Here is a 20,187-nt window from a genome sequence, read left to right as displayed (position 1 = left end):
TCTCGCCGCTGGCGGTAAAATTCCATCTGATGTACGATGCTGCCATCTCTGGGATATATTGACAATGAACACGGCCCCATTTTAAAACAATGCGCATGTTTCTATCTCTTTCCAGTCCAGAGAAAAAAAATCGGAGGCCTTAGAACTTGAATGCACCTCGTACAACAATTTGCCTTTAAACTGTATACATATATTTCCTTTTGTCAGGATGACAGTAACTCTGTTTCACGAAGAAAAACGGCATCACATGAGAGACTGCCATTCAGTACTCCTCCAAAACAACAAAGATCAAAAAAGATGGTGAAACTCCCGAAGAAGGTTCATAGGCATAAAAAAAGAAACGAAGGACGTGAATATACATCTACTGCAGGTAATTCTGATCTAATAGCAACAATAGCATAAATGCGAAAGCTTCAGTTGGATAAAGAAGGAATAAAAAAAGTGTCCATGGATTTTGGGATGTGGGAGATTTTGATAAGCAAGATACCTAGCTGTGTGGCAGTATAGAAGCATGTTCTGTAAAACGGATATACAAGAAAAATTCTCCAGAAATTGTTACAAAAACAATACCTTCATTTTTAGAATGAAGATTAATGGGAAGTCAGAAAGAGTATTTAAAAAATCATTTATGAGCGTTCATGGCTTACAAAATCACAGAGGCCGTATCAATAACATAATATCGAGAATAAAAACTAAAGACGGAGCACCTTCTTCTGATAAACGAGGTAAACATGTCAATCGCCCTAATGCTTGTACTAGTGATACAGTGAATGGTGCCCTTGCTCACATTAAGTCCATTCCCAAGTACTGCTCTCATAACAGTAGGTCGCAAAATACTGAAAGAGTCTACTTAGGCAGTGATATGAATATTACATAGCTGTATGAAAATTACTGTCAGTATTACAAATATGCAAACACACAAGCAGTATCTCAAAGTAAGTACAGAAAGATATTTTGTGAAGAATATAATATAGGCCCAGTGGAAGATATGTATAAAACGTGTGAGTCCCTCCAGGTAAACACAGAAAATGGGACAGAAGAAAAGAAATCTGCTACACGCATAAAAAAGGAATTACACTTGCGTTATGCTGAATCTTTGAAGTACAAACTAAGTGAATTTTCAGAGTTGTCCGAGCATGATCCGAATCTACATGCCATATTCATTGATCTGCGGCAAATATTTCCCACTCCTAAACTCAATTCCTCTGTTGCCTTCTACTCCAGAAAACTGTAGACATGTAAATTTGGAATACATTATCGTAGCCAGAATATTTGACATATGCTGGTATTGAATGAAAGTATTGCAGGCCAAGGTAGTGATGGTATTGGTAGCTGTACCCTCAAATATTTTGAAACAACACCCATCTCTGGAAAAAAAAAAAAAACCTGTGGGGATCAGAATAGGAACAGGAATATAATGGCATTTTGGAGCTATCTGATCCACACAAAGCGGTTTGGAGCAATTGAGCATTATTTCCTTATTCCTGGACACACTTATTTGCCCTCTGACTCTGCTAAAATTACCATGACTCTAAGATCGAAATACAATGGACCTGCTGAAATTAAGAAAATCAAACTGAACGATGTAATGATGCTAATTAATTACGTTCCACTAACCTACCACGACTTTTTTCGTGACTTGCTGCCTGCTGCTGTTAGTGATGAAGATAATGGAGAAGAAGGTGTAGAAGAAGTATTTTAGGTCATTGTTATTCTGTTTTTGAAATGCAACGTTGTCTGTTAAGATAGAAAGTAAATAAACATTTGTTTGTAAGCACTTACAATGTTAATAAAATATTTGTCTAATAAAATGCTTGTTCAACATAGTGCCAAGCAACATTCCATCTTATTTTAAAATATTAATTGCTATATAATGTAGTTTAAAATATTTGTATTATGTCTCATAAAACAAAATAAAATATACCAGAGAAAAATGTTACGTGTGTTCAGCCAAAATTTAATAATTCAGGCATTAATACGGCTTTATCTGGAAAGCATAAAAATGTGGCTTGGCACTTTCTTGCCGGGACCACCTCAATTCACGTCGAAGTTAAAGGGCTACACGACTGCCCTGACCTTTTGGAAGTGCCTGTTGTACCGTTGTATTCATGTTATTACGATTTTTTTCCGGAATCAGTTAAGTGCATATAGTAATTCCAGAACACGTTCTCTACAAATTAAATTTCAACTGCTGATATATTCCTTATCTGAAATCTCATACCCGTGAAAGCAGCGGTTCTTACCTCAAACATGAAGGTGTCCACTTCCTCCTGCAACTCCTTATCGTTAAGTTTCTGGCCGTTCTCAGAAGCGTCCAACAGCATGTCCAGGAAAGCCACACGTCGTTTCCTACCTGTAAATAATATAAGGTTGTGGGTGAAGACCTTTTCCACTGTATTAGTGATGTCATTCTGTCTCAATTCTAAACAGGATAACACTTACCTAGGTCATCCTCTTGAGGTGTCTTCGGTTGGCCACCGTTTGCCTTACGGGCTGATTTTCTTTCGCTTATCACCTGCAAGAGAAAAGATGTTATCAATTTCTAGGAGAGGTTTCTTTATCTGCTAGAGTCTAACAATACATACACTTTGTGCACTGCTTTGGCAGGAAATGTTCCGTATCGGCTGTTGGCGGGAGCAAGTGACAATCGGAAGTAAAGACCAGTAGAGATGGCTTTTCAGTGTTTCACAGCTACCCAGCATAACGTTGGCTCGCTCTATAGAGGAACGCCAGGTCACGTAGTTTTTGAGTGTCATATTAATTCCCAATTGATCTGAATGCAAAAGTAGAAATCATACAGAAAAAATATTAATATACGGGGTGAATCACCTAAAACTTGCACCGCAAATATTGCGGAAATGGAAAGCGCTATCGATGTGCGGTTTTCACAGGATGGATTGGTAGTTAGGGACTCTTATTGTTAGCCAAAAACAGATTGTAATAATACATACCAAATGTATTTTTGTGCAAACTACACTTTTGTAAGCTGAACAATGGCTATTGACATTAACGCACTAAAAGTAGAGTAAATGAGAGTGTCAGTGGTGTTTGCTGCAGGATTCTAGTGCGAATCGTCTACGAGATGTCGTACTTTCAAAAGTTTCATCACCGACATTTGTACAATCCCTTTGGTAGCACACACTGGAGAACAATAGGACATACGCTAGGTATGTGGATTGTGACCAGTGACGAGACAATTCGGTGGCAATACACGCTTTCAGTCTGGTATGGAACGGCTGCTGCATACGTGCTAGCATTTCAGCGGAGATGTCCGAACAGGCTACAGTAGCATGTCGTCGAATATCATAGGATGTGGTTGGTTTGTCGTTGTAGACAACATGTTTCAACTTTCCCCACAGGCAAAGAGTCTATAGGCGCTAAATCCGGGGAACAGACCAGCCAATGTACAGATCCTCCGCGTCCAATACAACGACTTGGAAACAATACATGAAGACACGCTGTAGTATTTCGTACACTAAGGGGTAGACAGCCATTATGTTGGTACCGCAGGTTCCTCTTAGTATGCAGAGACACATCTTTTAGCATCCGTGGAAGATGGTCTGTTAGTAGGTTGCGATGCTTGACCGCGTTCAGGAATCCGTCTGTGTAAAACGGGTCTTTGAACTGATGGTTCACTATCCCACACCACACGTTTACACTCCAAGGACGCTGGCGTTCCATCTGATGAAGCCACCGGAAATTGTCAACAGCCCATTAGTGCATGTTTCGGCGATCTATCAGGCCACGATTGATAAGTGCGGCTTTATCACTAAACAAGACAATCATACAACTGGAGTATCCTGTCTTAATGCCCTTGTACAAAAGTTAACATGAATCTCATAATCGTTTCCGTGTAGATCTTAATGGAGAGAAATGTGATAGGGATGTAATTATGTCTATGAGGAATGCGTAGGACATATGCCTGACTCGAGCCAGTTCCTAATGCGGCTGCGCGGGAGCTGACGTGCGGATCAAGTGCAACAGCAACAAATTTCCCCCTCTTCTTCGTCACTTGTTTTCTTCTGTTTCGTTGTCCAGGTGTTACGCTGACTTTCAAGTAACTCTATGAAGAGTCTGATAAATAACTGCCGAGATGGTTGACATCGATTGGGATATTTTGCCGCGTACACCGTACAAGAACGAACTGTATTCTACCTACTCTCTGCACACACCATGAGCATGTCGGCTTTTTCTGTATTGGTAAGTCCCATCGTTCACTCACGATCTACTGCCTGAAGTGTCACACACTAACTGACTAGCAAGTCGCAATGAATTCAAGGAACACAGAAGCACACAGTAAGCAAACATAACAACATCGTACCCAAAACTAAGGAGACTGAATGACCAGGTGTTGGTGTGGAAACTTTTCAAAATATGATATATCGTAAACCGCTCGCGCTAGAATTCTGCAACAAACACCACTGATATTCTAAGTTAACCTACTTTTAGTTTGGTTATGTCTATAGATATTGATCCATTTAAAAATTGTATGTTTGAATAAAAATTACATTTTATACGTATTATTACTATTCTTTATTGGCTAACAATACGAGCCACCGACTACCAATCCAGTCTGTGAAAACCACACATCAATAGCACTTCCATTACCGCAATATCTGCGGCGAAAGTTATAGGTGATAGGGTAATCATAAAGTTTTAATTATCACTTTGAAAAAATAAAATTACGAAATTAGTATTTTGTTTATTTCGAATAAATGTCTGCAGTCCTAGCATACATTGAACTCGCCTTGCCACAGTACCGTAGCTCGCCGCTTGAGGAGACAAAATTGCTCACTTATGGAGCAGAGAATGGTGAGTTGTTTCTTGCTTTTGAACGAGGACAAAGCTACAAAAATCCGTGCTGAGTTGGTGCACGTACACGGCTACAGTGCACCATCATATGACAGAATGGTTACGTGGCGTGGATACTTCTACTGTTGTCAAACAAGGGTGACTAACGGAGAGTGAAGTGATAGACTATTGGTGAAGAACCAAGATTCGCAAGAGAAGCAGCGAACCTAATGTTCGAAGATCAGCGTATCACAATCGAGGCATTAGTGGAAAAAGTAAATATCGGTCATGGATCCGTACTGAACATCTTACATGACATTTAGAACATGACAAGAAGTGGTTTTACTCAACGACACCGCTCCAGCTCATTCTGTACAGGATACAGTCAGATAACCTGCTTGTTTGGGTTATCAAATTTACCTTTTTATCTCACCGCCACCTCTCCCATATTTTTTTGACGTGGCATACACTGATTTCACCTCTTTCCACGGACAAAGAAATCACTGTCTGGCAGAAATTTCCAGAACGATGACAAGGTGATTTTAGACGTGAAACGATTCCTGAACTGAGGAGCCAAAACACAGATTTGTACAAGTAAGATCTCCATCCATAGAAAACAGGTAACACCATTATCAGGTTTCATGGTACAGTAACATATATATTTCCAGGAGATTCAAATAAAAGTTCTGTTTTCAAGAATGCACGACATGGCCTAATTGCTAATTACTCTTCAGTTTTTATAATTATAATAATAACAATAATTATTATTACTATTATTACCGTTCGTAAAATTCAGTACTTCTTTCTACTCGGCTAGCGATCGACTGCTTCCTTACGACCGACTTAATCGTGACCAGTCGCATCTGCAGGATTCGCATTAACAAATCGCGGCCTTGCGCGCGCTCGATACAAGCAACTATGAAACTCATTGTTGATCCCATAGATGCGTAAGCGGACATCAAGAAAATCACACTGCTCATGACCCTTCATTTGTTCACTAATGTTTTAAATTTTGCTTTCTTACTATTTATTTCCTCAGAAAAAAATTAAATCACCATAGACAACGACGGGAAAACGTTACAGCCAATATTATGAGAAGCACCCCAGATAAGAACAGAAAGCTGTAAAAAATTTAGGGAGAACACACTTACCTACCTTCTTTGTAAAACAGTAGAAAGCACGTAGTAAATACGGCTTTTTGCTTCCTTGGCAAAGATGGAAAAATGAGGAAGGAACATGTTTCCATTACCTTCTTTGTAAATCCGTGCAAGATATTCAGTTGGTCGTAGTACTCTTGCCCTGTCGAAGTCCTTTTGAAAATGAAATCAGAGTGCAGCCATGGCTTAATCATTCTTTTCACGGTGAGTTCACTGATCCTGAAATTAATAAAACGTATCAGAAACTGAACCTAATCCTTGTTCTAAAGTTGGGGCTACATTTTTAGATATTTACATGGTACTGAAATTAGCTCCGCCAATTATCGGAGTGAACTGAAACGGGGCAATTTGTAGAATACGTAAAACAATTTTATGTGTTACTTTGAACTAGTGTGACATGTTGACAATTAATGGGAGCGAAATAAAAGTCAGCAGCCACCATTTTAAGATCGTTTACTTCTTTATTCGGGCCATAATAGGTATCAAATACATAAGCCTGACTTCACATGGCTGAAATCACATATGTGGCTCTGCTGTTGCACCGAGTGAGAAATAATTATTTCGATGTTGAAACGAGATGCTTTTAGTTACGAAAAGCGAGTGTACGCCATGCTGGCAAAAATTATGATTATCAGGAAGAAAAACTTAACTTTTTATTACTAGCAACGTGTTTTTCGTGTTTACCTGGAAATCTTTGTCGCGCTGCACAATATATAGTCTGAACAATAGTTTAGCTTTAAATAGCGTACAATGATTAATTTCACATAAACTGTTACCGATTTTCACTTGATAGCACTTCATAAGTATTCACCCACGGTTTTAAGGCATACAAGCCTTGGACAAAGGCCTTACAAACTGTGTAACGGCCGTGGTTGTAAATCGATCAATGATTATCTACAGAGCGGAGTCACACGGCTGATATGGTCTAATCTATACGATTGTTCACTGTTGGCTTTAGTGGAAACAGTGGAACATAAGTTTACAGTACATCATGCCGAAATATGCTCATCATTGACATATCAAAAATTTTCATTGGTTCTTCGGCTTTTTTTTTTTTTTTTATTTCCGTTTCCGTGACAAGACTTAGGTTCATCTGTGGTGTCTATCGTACAACAAAGGATCAGTAAATTACGTAATATTTGACATAAAGTTCCATCATATTGTGGTTATATAGCTGCATCTGTTAACAAGCAAGAGCTGGTGTTTACAGTTCCCTTTATATAGCGTGAGAGAGCAATAGTGTAGTATGCGAAGTTGTACGCAGACGCATTTGAAGTTTAACAGTTGTTTCTATGATGATACTTACATAACTAAGACAATGTGATTTGTATGTGTAATTCAAGTACAAAAGTTACACAGTGAACTCAGTTAACGTGTTGATCATCGTAAGTATTATAGAAAAAATTGTGAAACGTTTGAAGGAGTTTTTTAATTTGCTAGTTCTGTCTGGTCATTTGAGAGTTGTTTCATGCTGCTGTGTATATGTTTGTAATTCTCGTAACTAGTTCACCTTTCTGCCTGTTTCATTTACATGTAGTATCTGCGAGGTATATTCTAATTTTCTGGAAAAGTGACTGGGAATGAACTCTATAGACGTAGCAGTCAGGGCGAACAGGCTTAGATGGTGGGGTCATGTTACACGCATGGGAGAAGCAAGGTTACCCAAGAGACTCATGGGTTCAGCAGTAGAGGGTAGGAGGAGTCGGGGCAGACCAAGGACAAGGTACCTGGATTCGGTTAAGAATGATTTTGAAGTAATAGGTTTAACATCAGAAGAGGCACCAATGTTAGCACTGAATAGGGGATCATGGAGGAATTTTATAAGGGGGGCTATGCTCCAGACTGAACGCTGAAAGGCATAATCAGTCTTAAATGATGATGATGATGATGATGATGATGATGTAAAAGTGACCTTCATCTCAAAAATGTATCTCTTTTAACCTTATTGTGAAATTTCCTTGCCTACTACAAACAAATTTCGGAAGCAGAGCATGCGTTTCGCTTTTCTAACTAGAAGCATTGATCCAAGCTAAACAAATGTAGTCCTAACGACGAAATAAATATGAGTCACATAGCATAAAAACAGACTACATAGCGCTAACGACTTGCAGTGCTTAAGATATGAATGTACACATCTGAAGTTGGACATACATGGATGAAGCCGGTTACGTGTTAATAAGGAACAAAATTTGTTAAATGACTGCCAGCCTCCGATATTCTACATATATAGAATATTTAACGTTATTTCCGCACTTGTGTGAAAACTGATCATTCGCAGGTAATTGTGCAGCAGTAAGTTTGCTATTCTTGTACATTATTTACTGTATTCGATATAGAATGAAACCCCTTTCTTAAATATGAGGTATTTTAGATCAATAGGTGTTGATTAAAATACCTTCAGGTAATATAATACACAGCTTTCAATAAACCAAAGTTTAACTAAAAATAGTAGACATAATTTCAGTCAACAGTGTAAAGGATGCAGGGCTGTAGATATTCTACTGTTATATTTGCAACATGTAGGATTTCATTCTCAAACACGTACCTGTAAACGGCGTTGACGTAAGCAGAGTGTGTCTGATTTTGAGCGTTGACTGAGGTTCCCATTGCTGTTTCTGGTCGTAGGAAAAGGAAATAAAGCGTCAGTACAAGTGCATTTCTATCTTCTTAAATGAAATTAGAAAAGAATATAAATATCTGCAATCTTACAGATTATGAAATTATCCTCCGACAAATGAACTGCTTGTGTTGATACCACAGTATTGGTATATACATTACTGTTTGAAAGTCAAGTTATCTCGGTTGAAATTACTTTATATCTATATCTGTAAAATTAGAGCGACGCCCTCATCCAAAGAACGTACGGAAAACTTGTATATGTAACACAATAATGTATACTTTACCAGTAAGTGGGGAACCATTATAAATATGTCGGTGAAAGGCTGGATATTTGGTTATATTATCATACGTACAGGCCATCGGCAGCACAGATAACCTCTAACAGGTCTCCGACAAACTGAGAAGATACGGTCAGAAAGAAGTGACGAAAATGCCAAATGCTTTATTCCCTCTCGGCAAATTCACTGCTGTCACTGAGGCCATGTGGCATTAATTGTTAGACTCTCGAACACTTCAGTGTTTGACAGTTCTACATAAGGTTTCCCGCTGCTTGCAATTTGCGATTAATGTTTATTTTGTTTATTTGATAGCCTAATTTATATCGAATGGCTTCTGCAGTAAACCGTTATTATTTATTTTAATAGCTTCGTGCATATATTGCAGGTAACCGACAAGGCAATTGTTTTTATACATCTTAAGAAAAATGTTCTAATATACTTTCTGAAGTAAATCTTCATCGTCGTGCAGCAACATTTCGTTTTGCAAAGTTGGCACGTATACCTAGTGTGCAGGCTTTAGAGCTTGTAACAACTGCAAACGATACAGACGTAGTCGTTAAGACTATCCTTAAAAGTCTCCGCACAGATCACTGGAACTGATAATTCACGACTAGCCTTCCTAACTGATTTCTTGTGGCTACGCGTTAAAGACACTCACTCGTTCAACAAATTCTTCAGTCAGTCTTGGTCATTCCATACGCTTTGTGCACTGGTGTACTAACAAAACTGTTGCGGTTGCTCTTTCATTTGATGTAATATTTATCACTGTAAGTTGAACGTATTAAATGCTACAAAGCCTTTAAGCCCGTACATTCATTTTCAAACATCCTGTATGTTCCCTGCTTCTGGCGCTTGGCCTCGCATTTGCGTGAAACTTGATGTTTACTTTGTTTTCGCAAACGCTGATGGCCTGCATGCCAGTTGACAAAGTTTCAACTCCCGATTCTTTGCTAAGTCTTATTTTCCAACTGAGAGCCTTTCGTTCTGAAGTTTAGTTCCACGTTGTGTTTTGTAAGGACGCTATAAAGGCCTATGTGGAAATACATTTTCATTTCGTATTATTTATCAGTTTTATGGTCACAGATATCCTTTAAATCCAGAGTCCTCTCTTGCAAATGTAAGCAAGACTGACAGACGCTTCGTAAAGGTGCGCATGGAATGGCGTTCGCTGAACATCAGTGTCTTTCGTGTTCTCTCGTCAGTTTGAAGATGCCAAACGCAACTGCATTTAACAATACTTCGTATTCAGGTAAGAGTATAACCGATCAAGGGAGGACTGCACTCTTCGACATTAAATTATTTACATTTACATTACATTATTTAATGGCTAACCATCCCCTCCTCCGACTACCTCTTTATAAAACTCCCAAACTGGGTAATTATAGCGTGTAACAGCGAGAGCGGTATAGGGGGGCTAGCCTTCAGAGCAAACATGACGATATTTGATGTAATGTGGGTGTTGAAAATGCTCACAGACGCTACGGTAATTACGTAGTATTTCTACTGGAACGCAGCTTACACGCCAGCTGAGTAGCAAGCCATCTAGCACTCAATTTCCGTGATGCTAACACCGAGTACATGCAAAATCTAGTCCTCCCAGGTTTAGTACTGTCTGTAACGAGCATTCATATAGTAAGTGGAATTTCTATTTAACAGCCACCAAGCCTGCTAAGTTCCGCCCTTGAAAAATAGCACTTATTGATCGTAGCATATACTTGTTCAACACTGAAAATAAGACGATCAACCATTGTGAGATTTAACCACTTTTCCACGGTTTCGATTGTTCCAAAATATCGCAGCAGGAACTTACCAATGTCCGGAAGTTCGTCTAATATTTCATGAAACAAATCAGCCACTGATGGTCATATTTTTGAACATAGAGCGCCCGTGAACGATACACGCCCTTCCAGATACGGTTAACTATGCCAAAGGTAAATAATTTCTTGTGTCTTAATCGATGTACATATAATACAAATCAGTGGTGTACACGCCCGTCTTCATAGCTGAGTGGTCAGCGTGGCAGAATCCTATGCGAGGGGCCCGGTTTCGAATCTGGGCTGCATCGGAGAATTTCTTCATTCGGGGTCTGGGGTGTTGTGTTGTGTCCAGCATCATATCATCCTAATCGAGACGAAAGTCGAGGAAGTGGCGTCAATTACGAAAGACTTGGACCAGACGACCGGTCAGCCCGACGAGACCCCCTGACCACAGGACATTTCTTTTTCAGTGATGTACATGCAACAGTTTTCTTTCACGCACGCAAACTGCAGTAATCATACATTATATATTTAAAGGAAAGAATAGGGTTTCATTGCCTCAGTAGCCATTTATTGCTGATATGAGAGCCAACTTGACATGATTAAAGCAAGCAACAGAAAGCCCAATTGAGGATCACTGGATGAAGATTCGTACTCCGCATCCTCCGAATTGAAGTCCAGTGTTAATAAGATACTGACGCTTAAGTAGCATGATTGATATGTACTTCTTCAGAGGGTTCACCATCGAGTGCCAGCGAATACTAAATGGATGATAGTGTGGTGGCCTGCTATGGCTGTCCATCCACAATCACAAGCGACGACCACCACGTGTTGTCTGAGGACCGGCCCAACACAGTGTCGCATAACAAACATCTAACGTGTCTAGCAGCAGAATCACACGTTTCCCGAGTTAAACAAGAAGTGAGAATACGGAAAGCCAAGGACCGGAGGGCCTCTGTATAAACCCAGGCAATATTGTTGGTCCATTCAATCCTCCAAAGCAACAGAAAGTGTACCGTGACGAATTGAATTGTGGTACAGCATGCTCGTCTGATTCTGCTTTGTCGCATGACACTTGAGCCTTTACAGGCAATTTTTCGCCAGTTAGGAATGGGTGAGGGTTGCGAACAAGTGGAGACTCTGAGTCGGAAGAAATGTTGGAACAGTAGATTCCCTCGAAAGTTAGAAGATAAAGGCCTCTGTAAAAGATCCCTTGGTAAACGGTTTCACCTTTTGATGCAGCTGAAGTACGCTCAAAATCACTATAGCAACACTCTAGTGATACGATTGCCCAAAAGTGCGTACTTCGAGAGTGAAAGCTTTGACAGCGAGAATCCATCTGCCAGACGAAACGTTCATACATTGAAGTATTACTTATCTATAACATGAGTGTAAGTTGGTAGAAAGCACAGTGAGGGTTCTGGCGTGTCAGTGGATGATGTAACACAGAAGCGAAAGGGCGAAAACTTAATTAAGTTTACTGTACTAAATGGTTGCATACTCTGTTCAATTTACAGCGAATAAATGTTGTTTTCTAGTTCTATTTTTATGTGTTTCCTTCACATTATCTTTTTTTGCGATCTGTCAGCTGCCTATGTTCGACCGATTCGAAAAACGAACAGCAGTAGATAGCCTACGGTAAACGTAATGCGACTCTTTGTCCCTAATGTAAAACCTACGAAGTATGAAGAGACAGAAACAGCAGTCTGGTAGCGCATTTAGTTAACCAGTCGTGTGATGATGTTTAAGAAGGATGAGAGATTCAAGACAGAGTACTAAACAGAGGAGATTAGATATATAAATTATACCGATAATTTCCTTTTCAGAAATGATTATGCCAGCTGAGAGCCATAGCAAGTGAATCAAAATTTAATTATTTTTTTATTTGTAGTTCAGTAATATTAATGGTTTCATATTCACTTACCACAAATGACGTCCAGAGCACAGCGGGTAATGAACGGGTAGATATCAAAGTCTTTTCCATCAGCTTTTGGTTTAAGTTTCTCAACTAGAATCTCTCCGTTTTCAGCAAATATTTCGACGAAGTTGTCTAATATGCGGAAGTGGAAAGCAGGCGTAATCATTTTACGGTGCGTGTGCCACTTGGAACCTGTAAACATAAAGGCTGTTCTTAGCGACAGTGGAGGATCATTGAGGTTAAGAACACAGTGAAGAACACATTCCCGTCCATTCTGGCACTGAATTACATCCTCCGATACTTCGTGCAGTCAGCGCCTCCACTTTCAACTAAATGCTCCGTTAAGTCGCACGCTTTCCTGCAGCACCCGGCTGAGGATGCAGAGCTAGAACCTCGATGGCATATAGGTGAAGGGAGGGGGGGGGGACTGACTTCGAATGTCTATAATCCATGAATCCTTGATAAAAACAGAACTTACAATGTTACCGCGGAACTCGTGTAAAAAAAGCAACCAATGTAGATAAGAGTTGATGCACTACGCTCGTGTGTGTGTGACTTTTTTTTAATAATTTGTCCTTCTGTTGTTCATGAATGATGAGAACATTTATTAAAGATAGGTGGACATATTACTTCTTATTTCAAAAGAGTTTGACAGTATCGTGATGGGTCGATTTTGTCCAATATAATCGATCTGTTAGTTCTGAATGTTGTTTGATAGCAGCCATACTGATAATATATTCGCTCCCAATTTGTACTGTCCCTCTTTGTATCGTGTCTTTTGATTAAGTGAGTTTAATAATGTTACAAGAATGCGCAAACTGCTCACCAACGATAATGTACATGCACAGCGAGAGAGCTAGGTGCTCTCTGGATTGCGACGCCATTATTCCATGACCTTACGGTCATACAAGGAAAGGCTAAGGAACTTTTGTTCTACACTTGGAGGAGAGTGGTTGCGAATACCTTTTATGTAACGAGTAGAATTTTGTAATCGCCATTAAAGAAAATGATTTAAATGTAAAAGTAACGTCCGTAAATATCGAGGTTTCAGTTGCGACTGACGTCAAAAGGAAATTGTATACATATTACTGGAGAATATAGTTATAATTTCAAGGTATGTTTGTGATTATTGTTCCAGTAATTTCCTTTATATCACCATGGGTTATTATCGGCACTTTGTGGACCGTAGGGATAGGTGAAGGATGGATGAGTAGTACGAACATGCATCACGGTAACTTCCCTGTTTGGGGGAATTATTGTATCACTGTTTTTCAATTTGTATTCAATACAACTACCATCCACCATCTGCTTAAAGTGCAACACCAACACACGCATATACTTCCTGCTGGCCGTGAAAGTAGAACGATTCGACGAACAAACTTTGTAGGTGAAAGAAATAACATTGTTTACGTAATTTCGAACACTTCGCCAGAAACAAGTAGAGCACTTGCACGCGAAAGGTAAAGGGCCCGAGTTCGAGTCTCAGGGCGGCACACAGTTTTAATTTAACAGGAAGTTTCAAAAATATCTTCACTTTTAGCAAAAGCCATTGATTCAATAACATTGCATGGAATCTCTGCATCGTAAGAAGCCTATTGAGATTATATACTGTGAATGGCACTGCCCACTTCAAAAATGCCACGTCGCAGTTCTCATGTTTAGTGTATTTTAGTCTCACCTGTAATTCTAATTTGAGCGAGGTGCAACAAACAAGCCGAATTTCAGACAAACAGGAAGGCCATTGTCAAAGAAGAAACGATTCCTTTTTATTTCCTTAACGTCTACATCAAATCTATACACATTAATTTCTTAATTTCTTGAGGCATTGACCTTGTTTATTATTCTCTGTATAAGAATTATAAATTAAATTGCACAATACAATATTTCCTTTGTTTCTCGTCATAAAACAGAAACCACCCACACATCCAGTCACAAATTGTTTTCAGTATAGTGTCCGGTATGAACCATTCCTGTCCGTTACATTATTCTTCATTCAGCAATCTGGTAAACAACAATTGTTGCTACATAGTGTCCTTAAGACATATTTATGACAGTCAATTTCTGTAAGCTCTGCTTCTGTCTTTTATAAAAACGGAAATAAACGGTACGTACCTGTGCTTGTAAGGAGACCCTGTCCCAGCCAGGGATACAGGAAGGCGTAGAAGTTTGACTTGTCTATTATCTCGCTGCTGGACATTATTTTCTGAAACAAAGGAAAAGAAAGGTTATACGAGGCGCAAAATTATGATGTACGAACTCACACGTCCCGTTTCGTGGTTCCGGGATGATGGAGAACTATCAAAGAAGTGGAGTGGCTAAAGGATTAAAATGACTGCATCAATGGAACTTTTATACTTATCTGCCCCCAACGCCATTTGCCAGTGGGTACCTGAAGAATATTGAGAAACCAAGAACAATGGAATTCCGTGAAAAAGAAAGAACATGCACATCTGCGTGACTATTCTGCAATTCACACTTACGTGCCTGGCACAGGGTTCAGGAACTACTTTCACACTATTTCTCAACCATTCCATTCTCGAACAGGGCGCGGAAAGAAAAGAAGACGAAAATCTTCCTGAGTGAGCACTGATTTCTCTTCTTTCTGCCCTGTTGGTGGCAGTCAACGAATTATTTTCTTAACGCTTGACATGGTCAAGACTGTGGAAACATAATCTTATTTGTCTAGACCAGGGGTGCCCAGACGGAGGAGTAAACAAAACACATAGTGATATTGGTAAAACTATTTGCTTACGTTACTTTATTTTCAAAGTAAAATGCTGTTGAGAACACTGACTGATAAAAGTAGCGTCCGTATAATGTTAAAGTCAACGGATTTGCCACAGAACGTAAACACGACACAGGAAAATCGGATTGTACCGTCCTCATTCCTCTCTTCATTAGTCGTCGCTGCCTTGGCAGGGATGATTTATCTTTTTTGACGTCGGCGATATTTTGATCGGTCCATGGTGATGGGTATTCGAAAGTTTCGTGCGGCTATGCAACTGCCGCCGACTTACGCGGTATACTAATGTGTGGCGCTGCAGTTATGACGTAGTGAACGGTTTATTGTTGTTTTCTCGCTTTGTTGGGGGTTACGTTAAAAGACGTCGTAATACCTCGTGGTCTCGCGGTAGCGTTCTCGCTTCCCGAGCACGGGGTCTCGGGTTCGATTCCCGGCGGGGGTCAGGAATTTTTCCTCCCTCGAGATGACTGGGTGTTGTTGTGTCGTCTTCATCATCATCATTCATTCCCATTACGGTCGGAGGAAGGCAACGGCAAACCACCTCCATTAGGACCTTGCCTAATAAGGCGGTGCTGGTCTCCCGCATCGTTCCCCTACGCTCTGTAAAGAAGCATGGGACTCCATTTCCAATACGAAGAAAGCTTGCGTCTGGAATCGAAGTGTGCGTATTACAACGAGTTGAGTTTTGATTACTGTTACTTTTAGGTAAAGTTTAACTTGATTATGTGACGTAAACATGGTTGTGCTTTAAGTTAACAGAGAAACGATTTTCAAACCAGGAAGATCCTTCTACCTCCAAGGATGCACTTAGAAAACCGAACCAACACCTTACCATAAGTATGATGGAAGCTACATGCAATTTGGCTTCACAGTAAAGGCCGGTACCGAAACTAATAATAATCCAGTTCTCCAATGCTTAGTACGCTTAGAAACGCTTTCAAATCAAAACATGAATCCTTCTTTATTAAAACGTGATTAACTCTGTGTTAGTCGGTAAACCTACCTACTTTTTTCCAAAGAAAAACTGCGGTTTGCCAAATACAGGGTGCCCCAGCTATCTTGTCCACCCAAAATATCTCTGGAACAATAACAGCTATTGGAAAACGACTTTCACCGGTATCAATGTAGGGCTGGGGCCCATGAATGTACATATTTGGAAACATTCTAAAACGAAAGCATATGTGTTTTTTAACACAAACTTATGTTTTTTTAAATGGACCTCCTGTATTTTTTCTTCAGCAATCCATAGCGTGACAAAGCACATACACAATGGCGTTGATTGCATCGCCATAATCTCATTAAATCCCGAGATATTAAGACGTGAAGTTGACGCTTGAAACACCCGACATGCGCTGCTAGCGCACGTCCTGAGGCTCAGGCGTGAACCCCATGCTGCCCGTAATCGCGATGTGATTGACATGCGTAATCACACTTCCATACTTTTCAAGAGGTCCGAAACGAATAATACGGTCTGCTGCCATCCTGCATTAACGTCGTACATTCCAGCAGGTATTTATCCCATAGGCAAGGGTGATGTGGTTCTGTAACATATCTGTGCACCGCAACGTTCGTCACAAAGTTAACTTCCCTTATCGTTAATCCGTTACTAAAAAGGTAATGCCGTTCAACGTTAAAACTTTACTTTACTGTAGATCTAGCGCAAGTGACAGTTAATCATTCACTCGTAATATTAAAATTCATGTTGATGGTTTTAGTGAAACGAGCAAGTGGACTAAAAGTTTTACCGTTGTTTAGGTAAAAATGTCTTGATTTGGAAAGTTCAGGTAGGACATAGAAGATGAATGTAAACATGTTTAACAATTAGTTTTATTATAACATAATTATCAATGTTATGTTTATCTAATGCGTTAAATGACAAACTGTTGCAAACAAATGTTTCTTAACATCACTGGGTAAAATGGCCCTTTGTAGAAACTTCCACGGTGATACCAGCACTACATACTAAACATAGCGTTCACACCTCATGCTCAAAGTGATGCCCATTGGCTTGCATACATAGGGTCACTCTGCGGATGAAGGACTCCCTACTTCGTGCTACTGTTTCCTCTTTGATGGCTGTACAAGAATCAATAATGCGTTGCTTCATGTCCTCTGGTGTTGTTGGTTCATGTTGGTAAACAGCATTCTTCACTGCTCCCCAAAGAAAATAATCCAGCGGTGTAAGGGCATCGGACACATAGATCCTATCCACCCGACTGGCAGAATGACTGGTTACGAAGGTGTACGCTACCCGTTCACCGTGCAGTTGTTCCCATGTATCGTGAAGACGCATACCATGAATTAAATGTTCAAGTTCGATACATCTGTTCGTGTTAGCACACAATTGAAGTCACCACCAAGGATGGGATGTGTACGATAAGCGCTAAGAAGAATGGGAACCTCGTTTTTATAAAATTTTGAACGATCTCTCTTCTGAGTGCTACCTGATGGGGCGTACACGTTAACAATCTGCACACCATTCACTCGAAGAGAAATGCCACGACCACTAGGCAACCGCTGCACATCCGTAAAGGGTATACCGTCGCGCAGAAGTATGGCAGAGCCTACAGCATCCTGGAGACTGATGTTATCAATAAGAACGTAACCGGGCACTTCTAACACTGTGACTACCTCCTGTAGGAGGGCAATGTCAACGCTGGTACCATACAAGAAATCAGTTAGCGAACGGAGTTTCACCGCACTTTGAATTCTATTGACGTTAAATGTGGTAATGTTGTAGGTTTGGCTCTCGCACATGATGGTTCAGAGGACAATGAGCTCTGAGTGTTGGATCGTCCTTGTCGACGGCTTTGAACCAAATTCGTTGGTAACGTCTGGAGCACGAAGCGAAATGTCAAAATTAATAACGGGTCAGGGAGTGGAAAGGTCGCAGCGCAGTGGTCATGCGCGAGAGCAGCTACTGCTGCATCTCCTCGTCCTGCCGCAACCACGGCTCATTGCTGTCGGGGTGCTCTACGGTGCGCGCGCCGCCCTGCCCGCCACCGCCGGCTGAGCCTGTCAACGTGGCCGCATCCGCCTGGCCACCACGCGGGGCTGCGAGTGACGTCAGCGAGTTCCTGCGGGAGCGCTGCGGGAGCGCTGCTCGCTACTCTGCTCGCTCTTCCTCTTAGCCGTTACGGTGCTGTGTTCCCTCTCAGCGCTCAGTAGTGCCTTCAGGTGTTTGGTTTGTTCACGAATGCGCTCTTGCCTCGCGGTGTCCTCGCATCGCACGGAGCAAGATGATTGAGGTTCAGTCTCGCTGCCACTTTCTGACATCTGTACGGGTCTCAAATCATCCGACTACTCCTCTTTGCTACTATTCCCTTTGCTTCTCCTTCGGCGGCCTTTCTTCGTTTCTGCTGCACTCTCTACCGATAGGGGTGGCTCAGGCAAACTGATCTGCACCCGCTCCTGTATCTCACACGGCTTAGTGTCAGAGGTGGCTGGCGCATATTTGCTATCCAGCGATAACTGCCCCGGTGAGGATGACGGTGCCGAATCGACGTCCGTCCTACCGCGAATGTCTTTGACACTGCATTCCACCTGAACTGGCATCTCCGCCTCGCTAACATGTTCCGGCTGCCGGGGTTGTGGTACAGTCCCCGCGACTACCTCACTCAATACCGGAACAAGCTTTTCACTACCGTCTGCAGGACGTTCCCGTGGAAGTTGAAATGGACGTCGACGTGTGCAGTTCATCCGCAGATGTTCTGTTGAATGGCAGATCGAACAGGTAGGGGGTTGTCCAATGTAAGTTACCTGTGCGCGACAGCCGCCAATGGTAACATACGAAGGTATATGCTTTTTTAAGTCCACACGTACACTTCGCACCCCGCTGTTAACTTGGTAGCGATACGCACTCGACCATTTTTCATTTGTACCTGACAAAACAGCGCCGTACAGTGACAGAGAACGTGCAATCAGATCATTAGGGCACTCAGGTGGCACATTAAATACCCTGACGGTTCTCACTCCGTATCCCGAAGGGACGATTTGGACATTACTAATACTGCCATCATTATGACGAAATGGTCTCACACCAGCATGCTCCTCTACGAATTTCTCATAAGTGTCACTCGAAATAAATTTGATAAATAACGAGTACTGCACAAAGTCCAACTGGAACGTGTCGACTGTATCTTCAGGCAATTTCAAATCCTCAAAAATCCACTCATGAATTTCAAACACCGTCGGTCGCAAGGCAGCGCGATCGAAAACACACTGAACGCTGTTCGCTCTGTTAATTGTCGACATTGTACTTACAACAGTGGTACAGAAACAAACGTTAGCAGCGCTCGCACACGCTGCTCAGCTCTCCACCTCAGCACCGCTCGCGACGTAAACACTGGCCCGCGCTACCGCCCGTCACCGCACGATGTGCACTGGCCGAGTGCCTGAACACGACTGCCCTTAGAAGCGACATTCTGTCGCGCTGACCACTCAGCTAGCGAGGGCGGACGACTCATAAGGTAAGAAATGAGGAGGCTTTCCGCAGGATCGGCGTGGAAAGGAACGTAAGGAAAACACTGACAAGAAGGACTGCCAGGAAGATGCAACATCTGTTAAGACATCAGGAAATAACTTACATGGCACTTGAGGGGGCTGTAGAGGGTAAAAACTGCAGCGGAAAAGGTTTTTATGTTCCTCAGTGACACAAAACAACAACATGAAGAACAAGACAAGTATCGTCTTTCAAAAGAAAGTAAATGTTTTTAGTTCACTAATACTCACAGTAACTTTTCGCATTCCCTGCTCCTACATCCTTTTCGGAAGACAATGAAAAAGCTCATATGGAACATATAATTTGAGACAGTATTACACCTATAGAGGTCCTTCAAAAAAGCTTTGAAAAATACTTTCCTGAAGATTACACAAAATATGACCGGATAAGTAACCCAGTTTCAGGAAAAGTGTCAGAAGAAGT

General features: G+C 41.2%; 1 protein-coding gene across 1 annotated transcript in view; it reads right to left on the bottom strand.

Annotated features, from left to right (window-relative positions):
- The window catches only part of LOC124709112 (cytochrome P450 4C1-like), a 49,160-nt gene that overhangs the window by 17,481 nt on the left and 11,492 nt on the right, over nt 1–20,187 (bottom strand). Inside the window, exons 3-8 of the mRNA XM_047240763.1 lie at nt 14,633–14,723; nt 12,527–12,712; nt 8,494–8,563; nt 6,041–6,167; nt 2,443–2,515; nt 2,244–2,353 (exon numbers count right to left, since the gene is read on the bottom strand). Of these exons, the coding sequence (XP_047096719.1) occupies nt 2,244–2,353; nt 2,443–2,515; nt 6,041–6,167; nt 8,494–8,563; nt 12,527–12,712; nt 14,633–14,723 (657 nt within the window). The remainder of the gene's footprint in view (nt 1–2,243; nt 2,354–2,442; nt 2,516–6,040; nt 6,168–8,493; nt 8,564–12,526; nt 12,713–14,632; nt 14,724–20,187) is intronic.

Source organism: Schistocerca piceifrons, chromosome 7, assembly GCF_021461385.2.
Source record: "Schistocerca piceifrons isolate TAMUIC-IGC-003096 chromosome 7, iqSchPice1.1, whole genome shotgun sequence".
NCBI classification, from domain to species: Eukaryota; Metazoa; Arthropoda; class Insecta; order Orthoptera; family Acrididae; genus Schistocerca; species Schistocerca piceifrons.
Note: the sequence above shows the minus strand (reverse complement) of the source record. Positions and strands in the feature narration are given on the sequence as shown.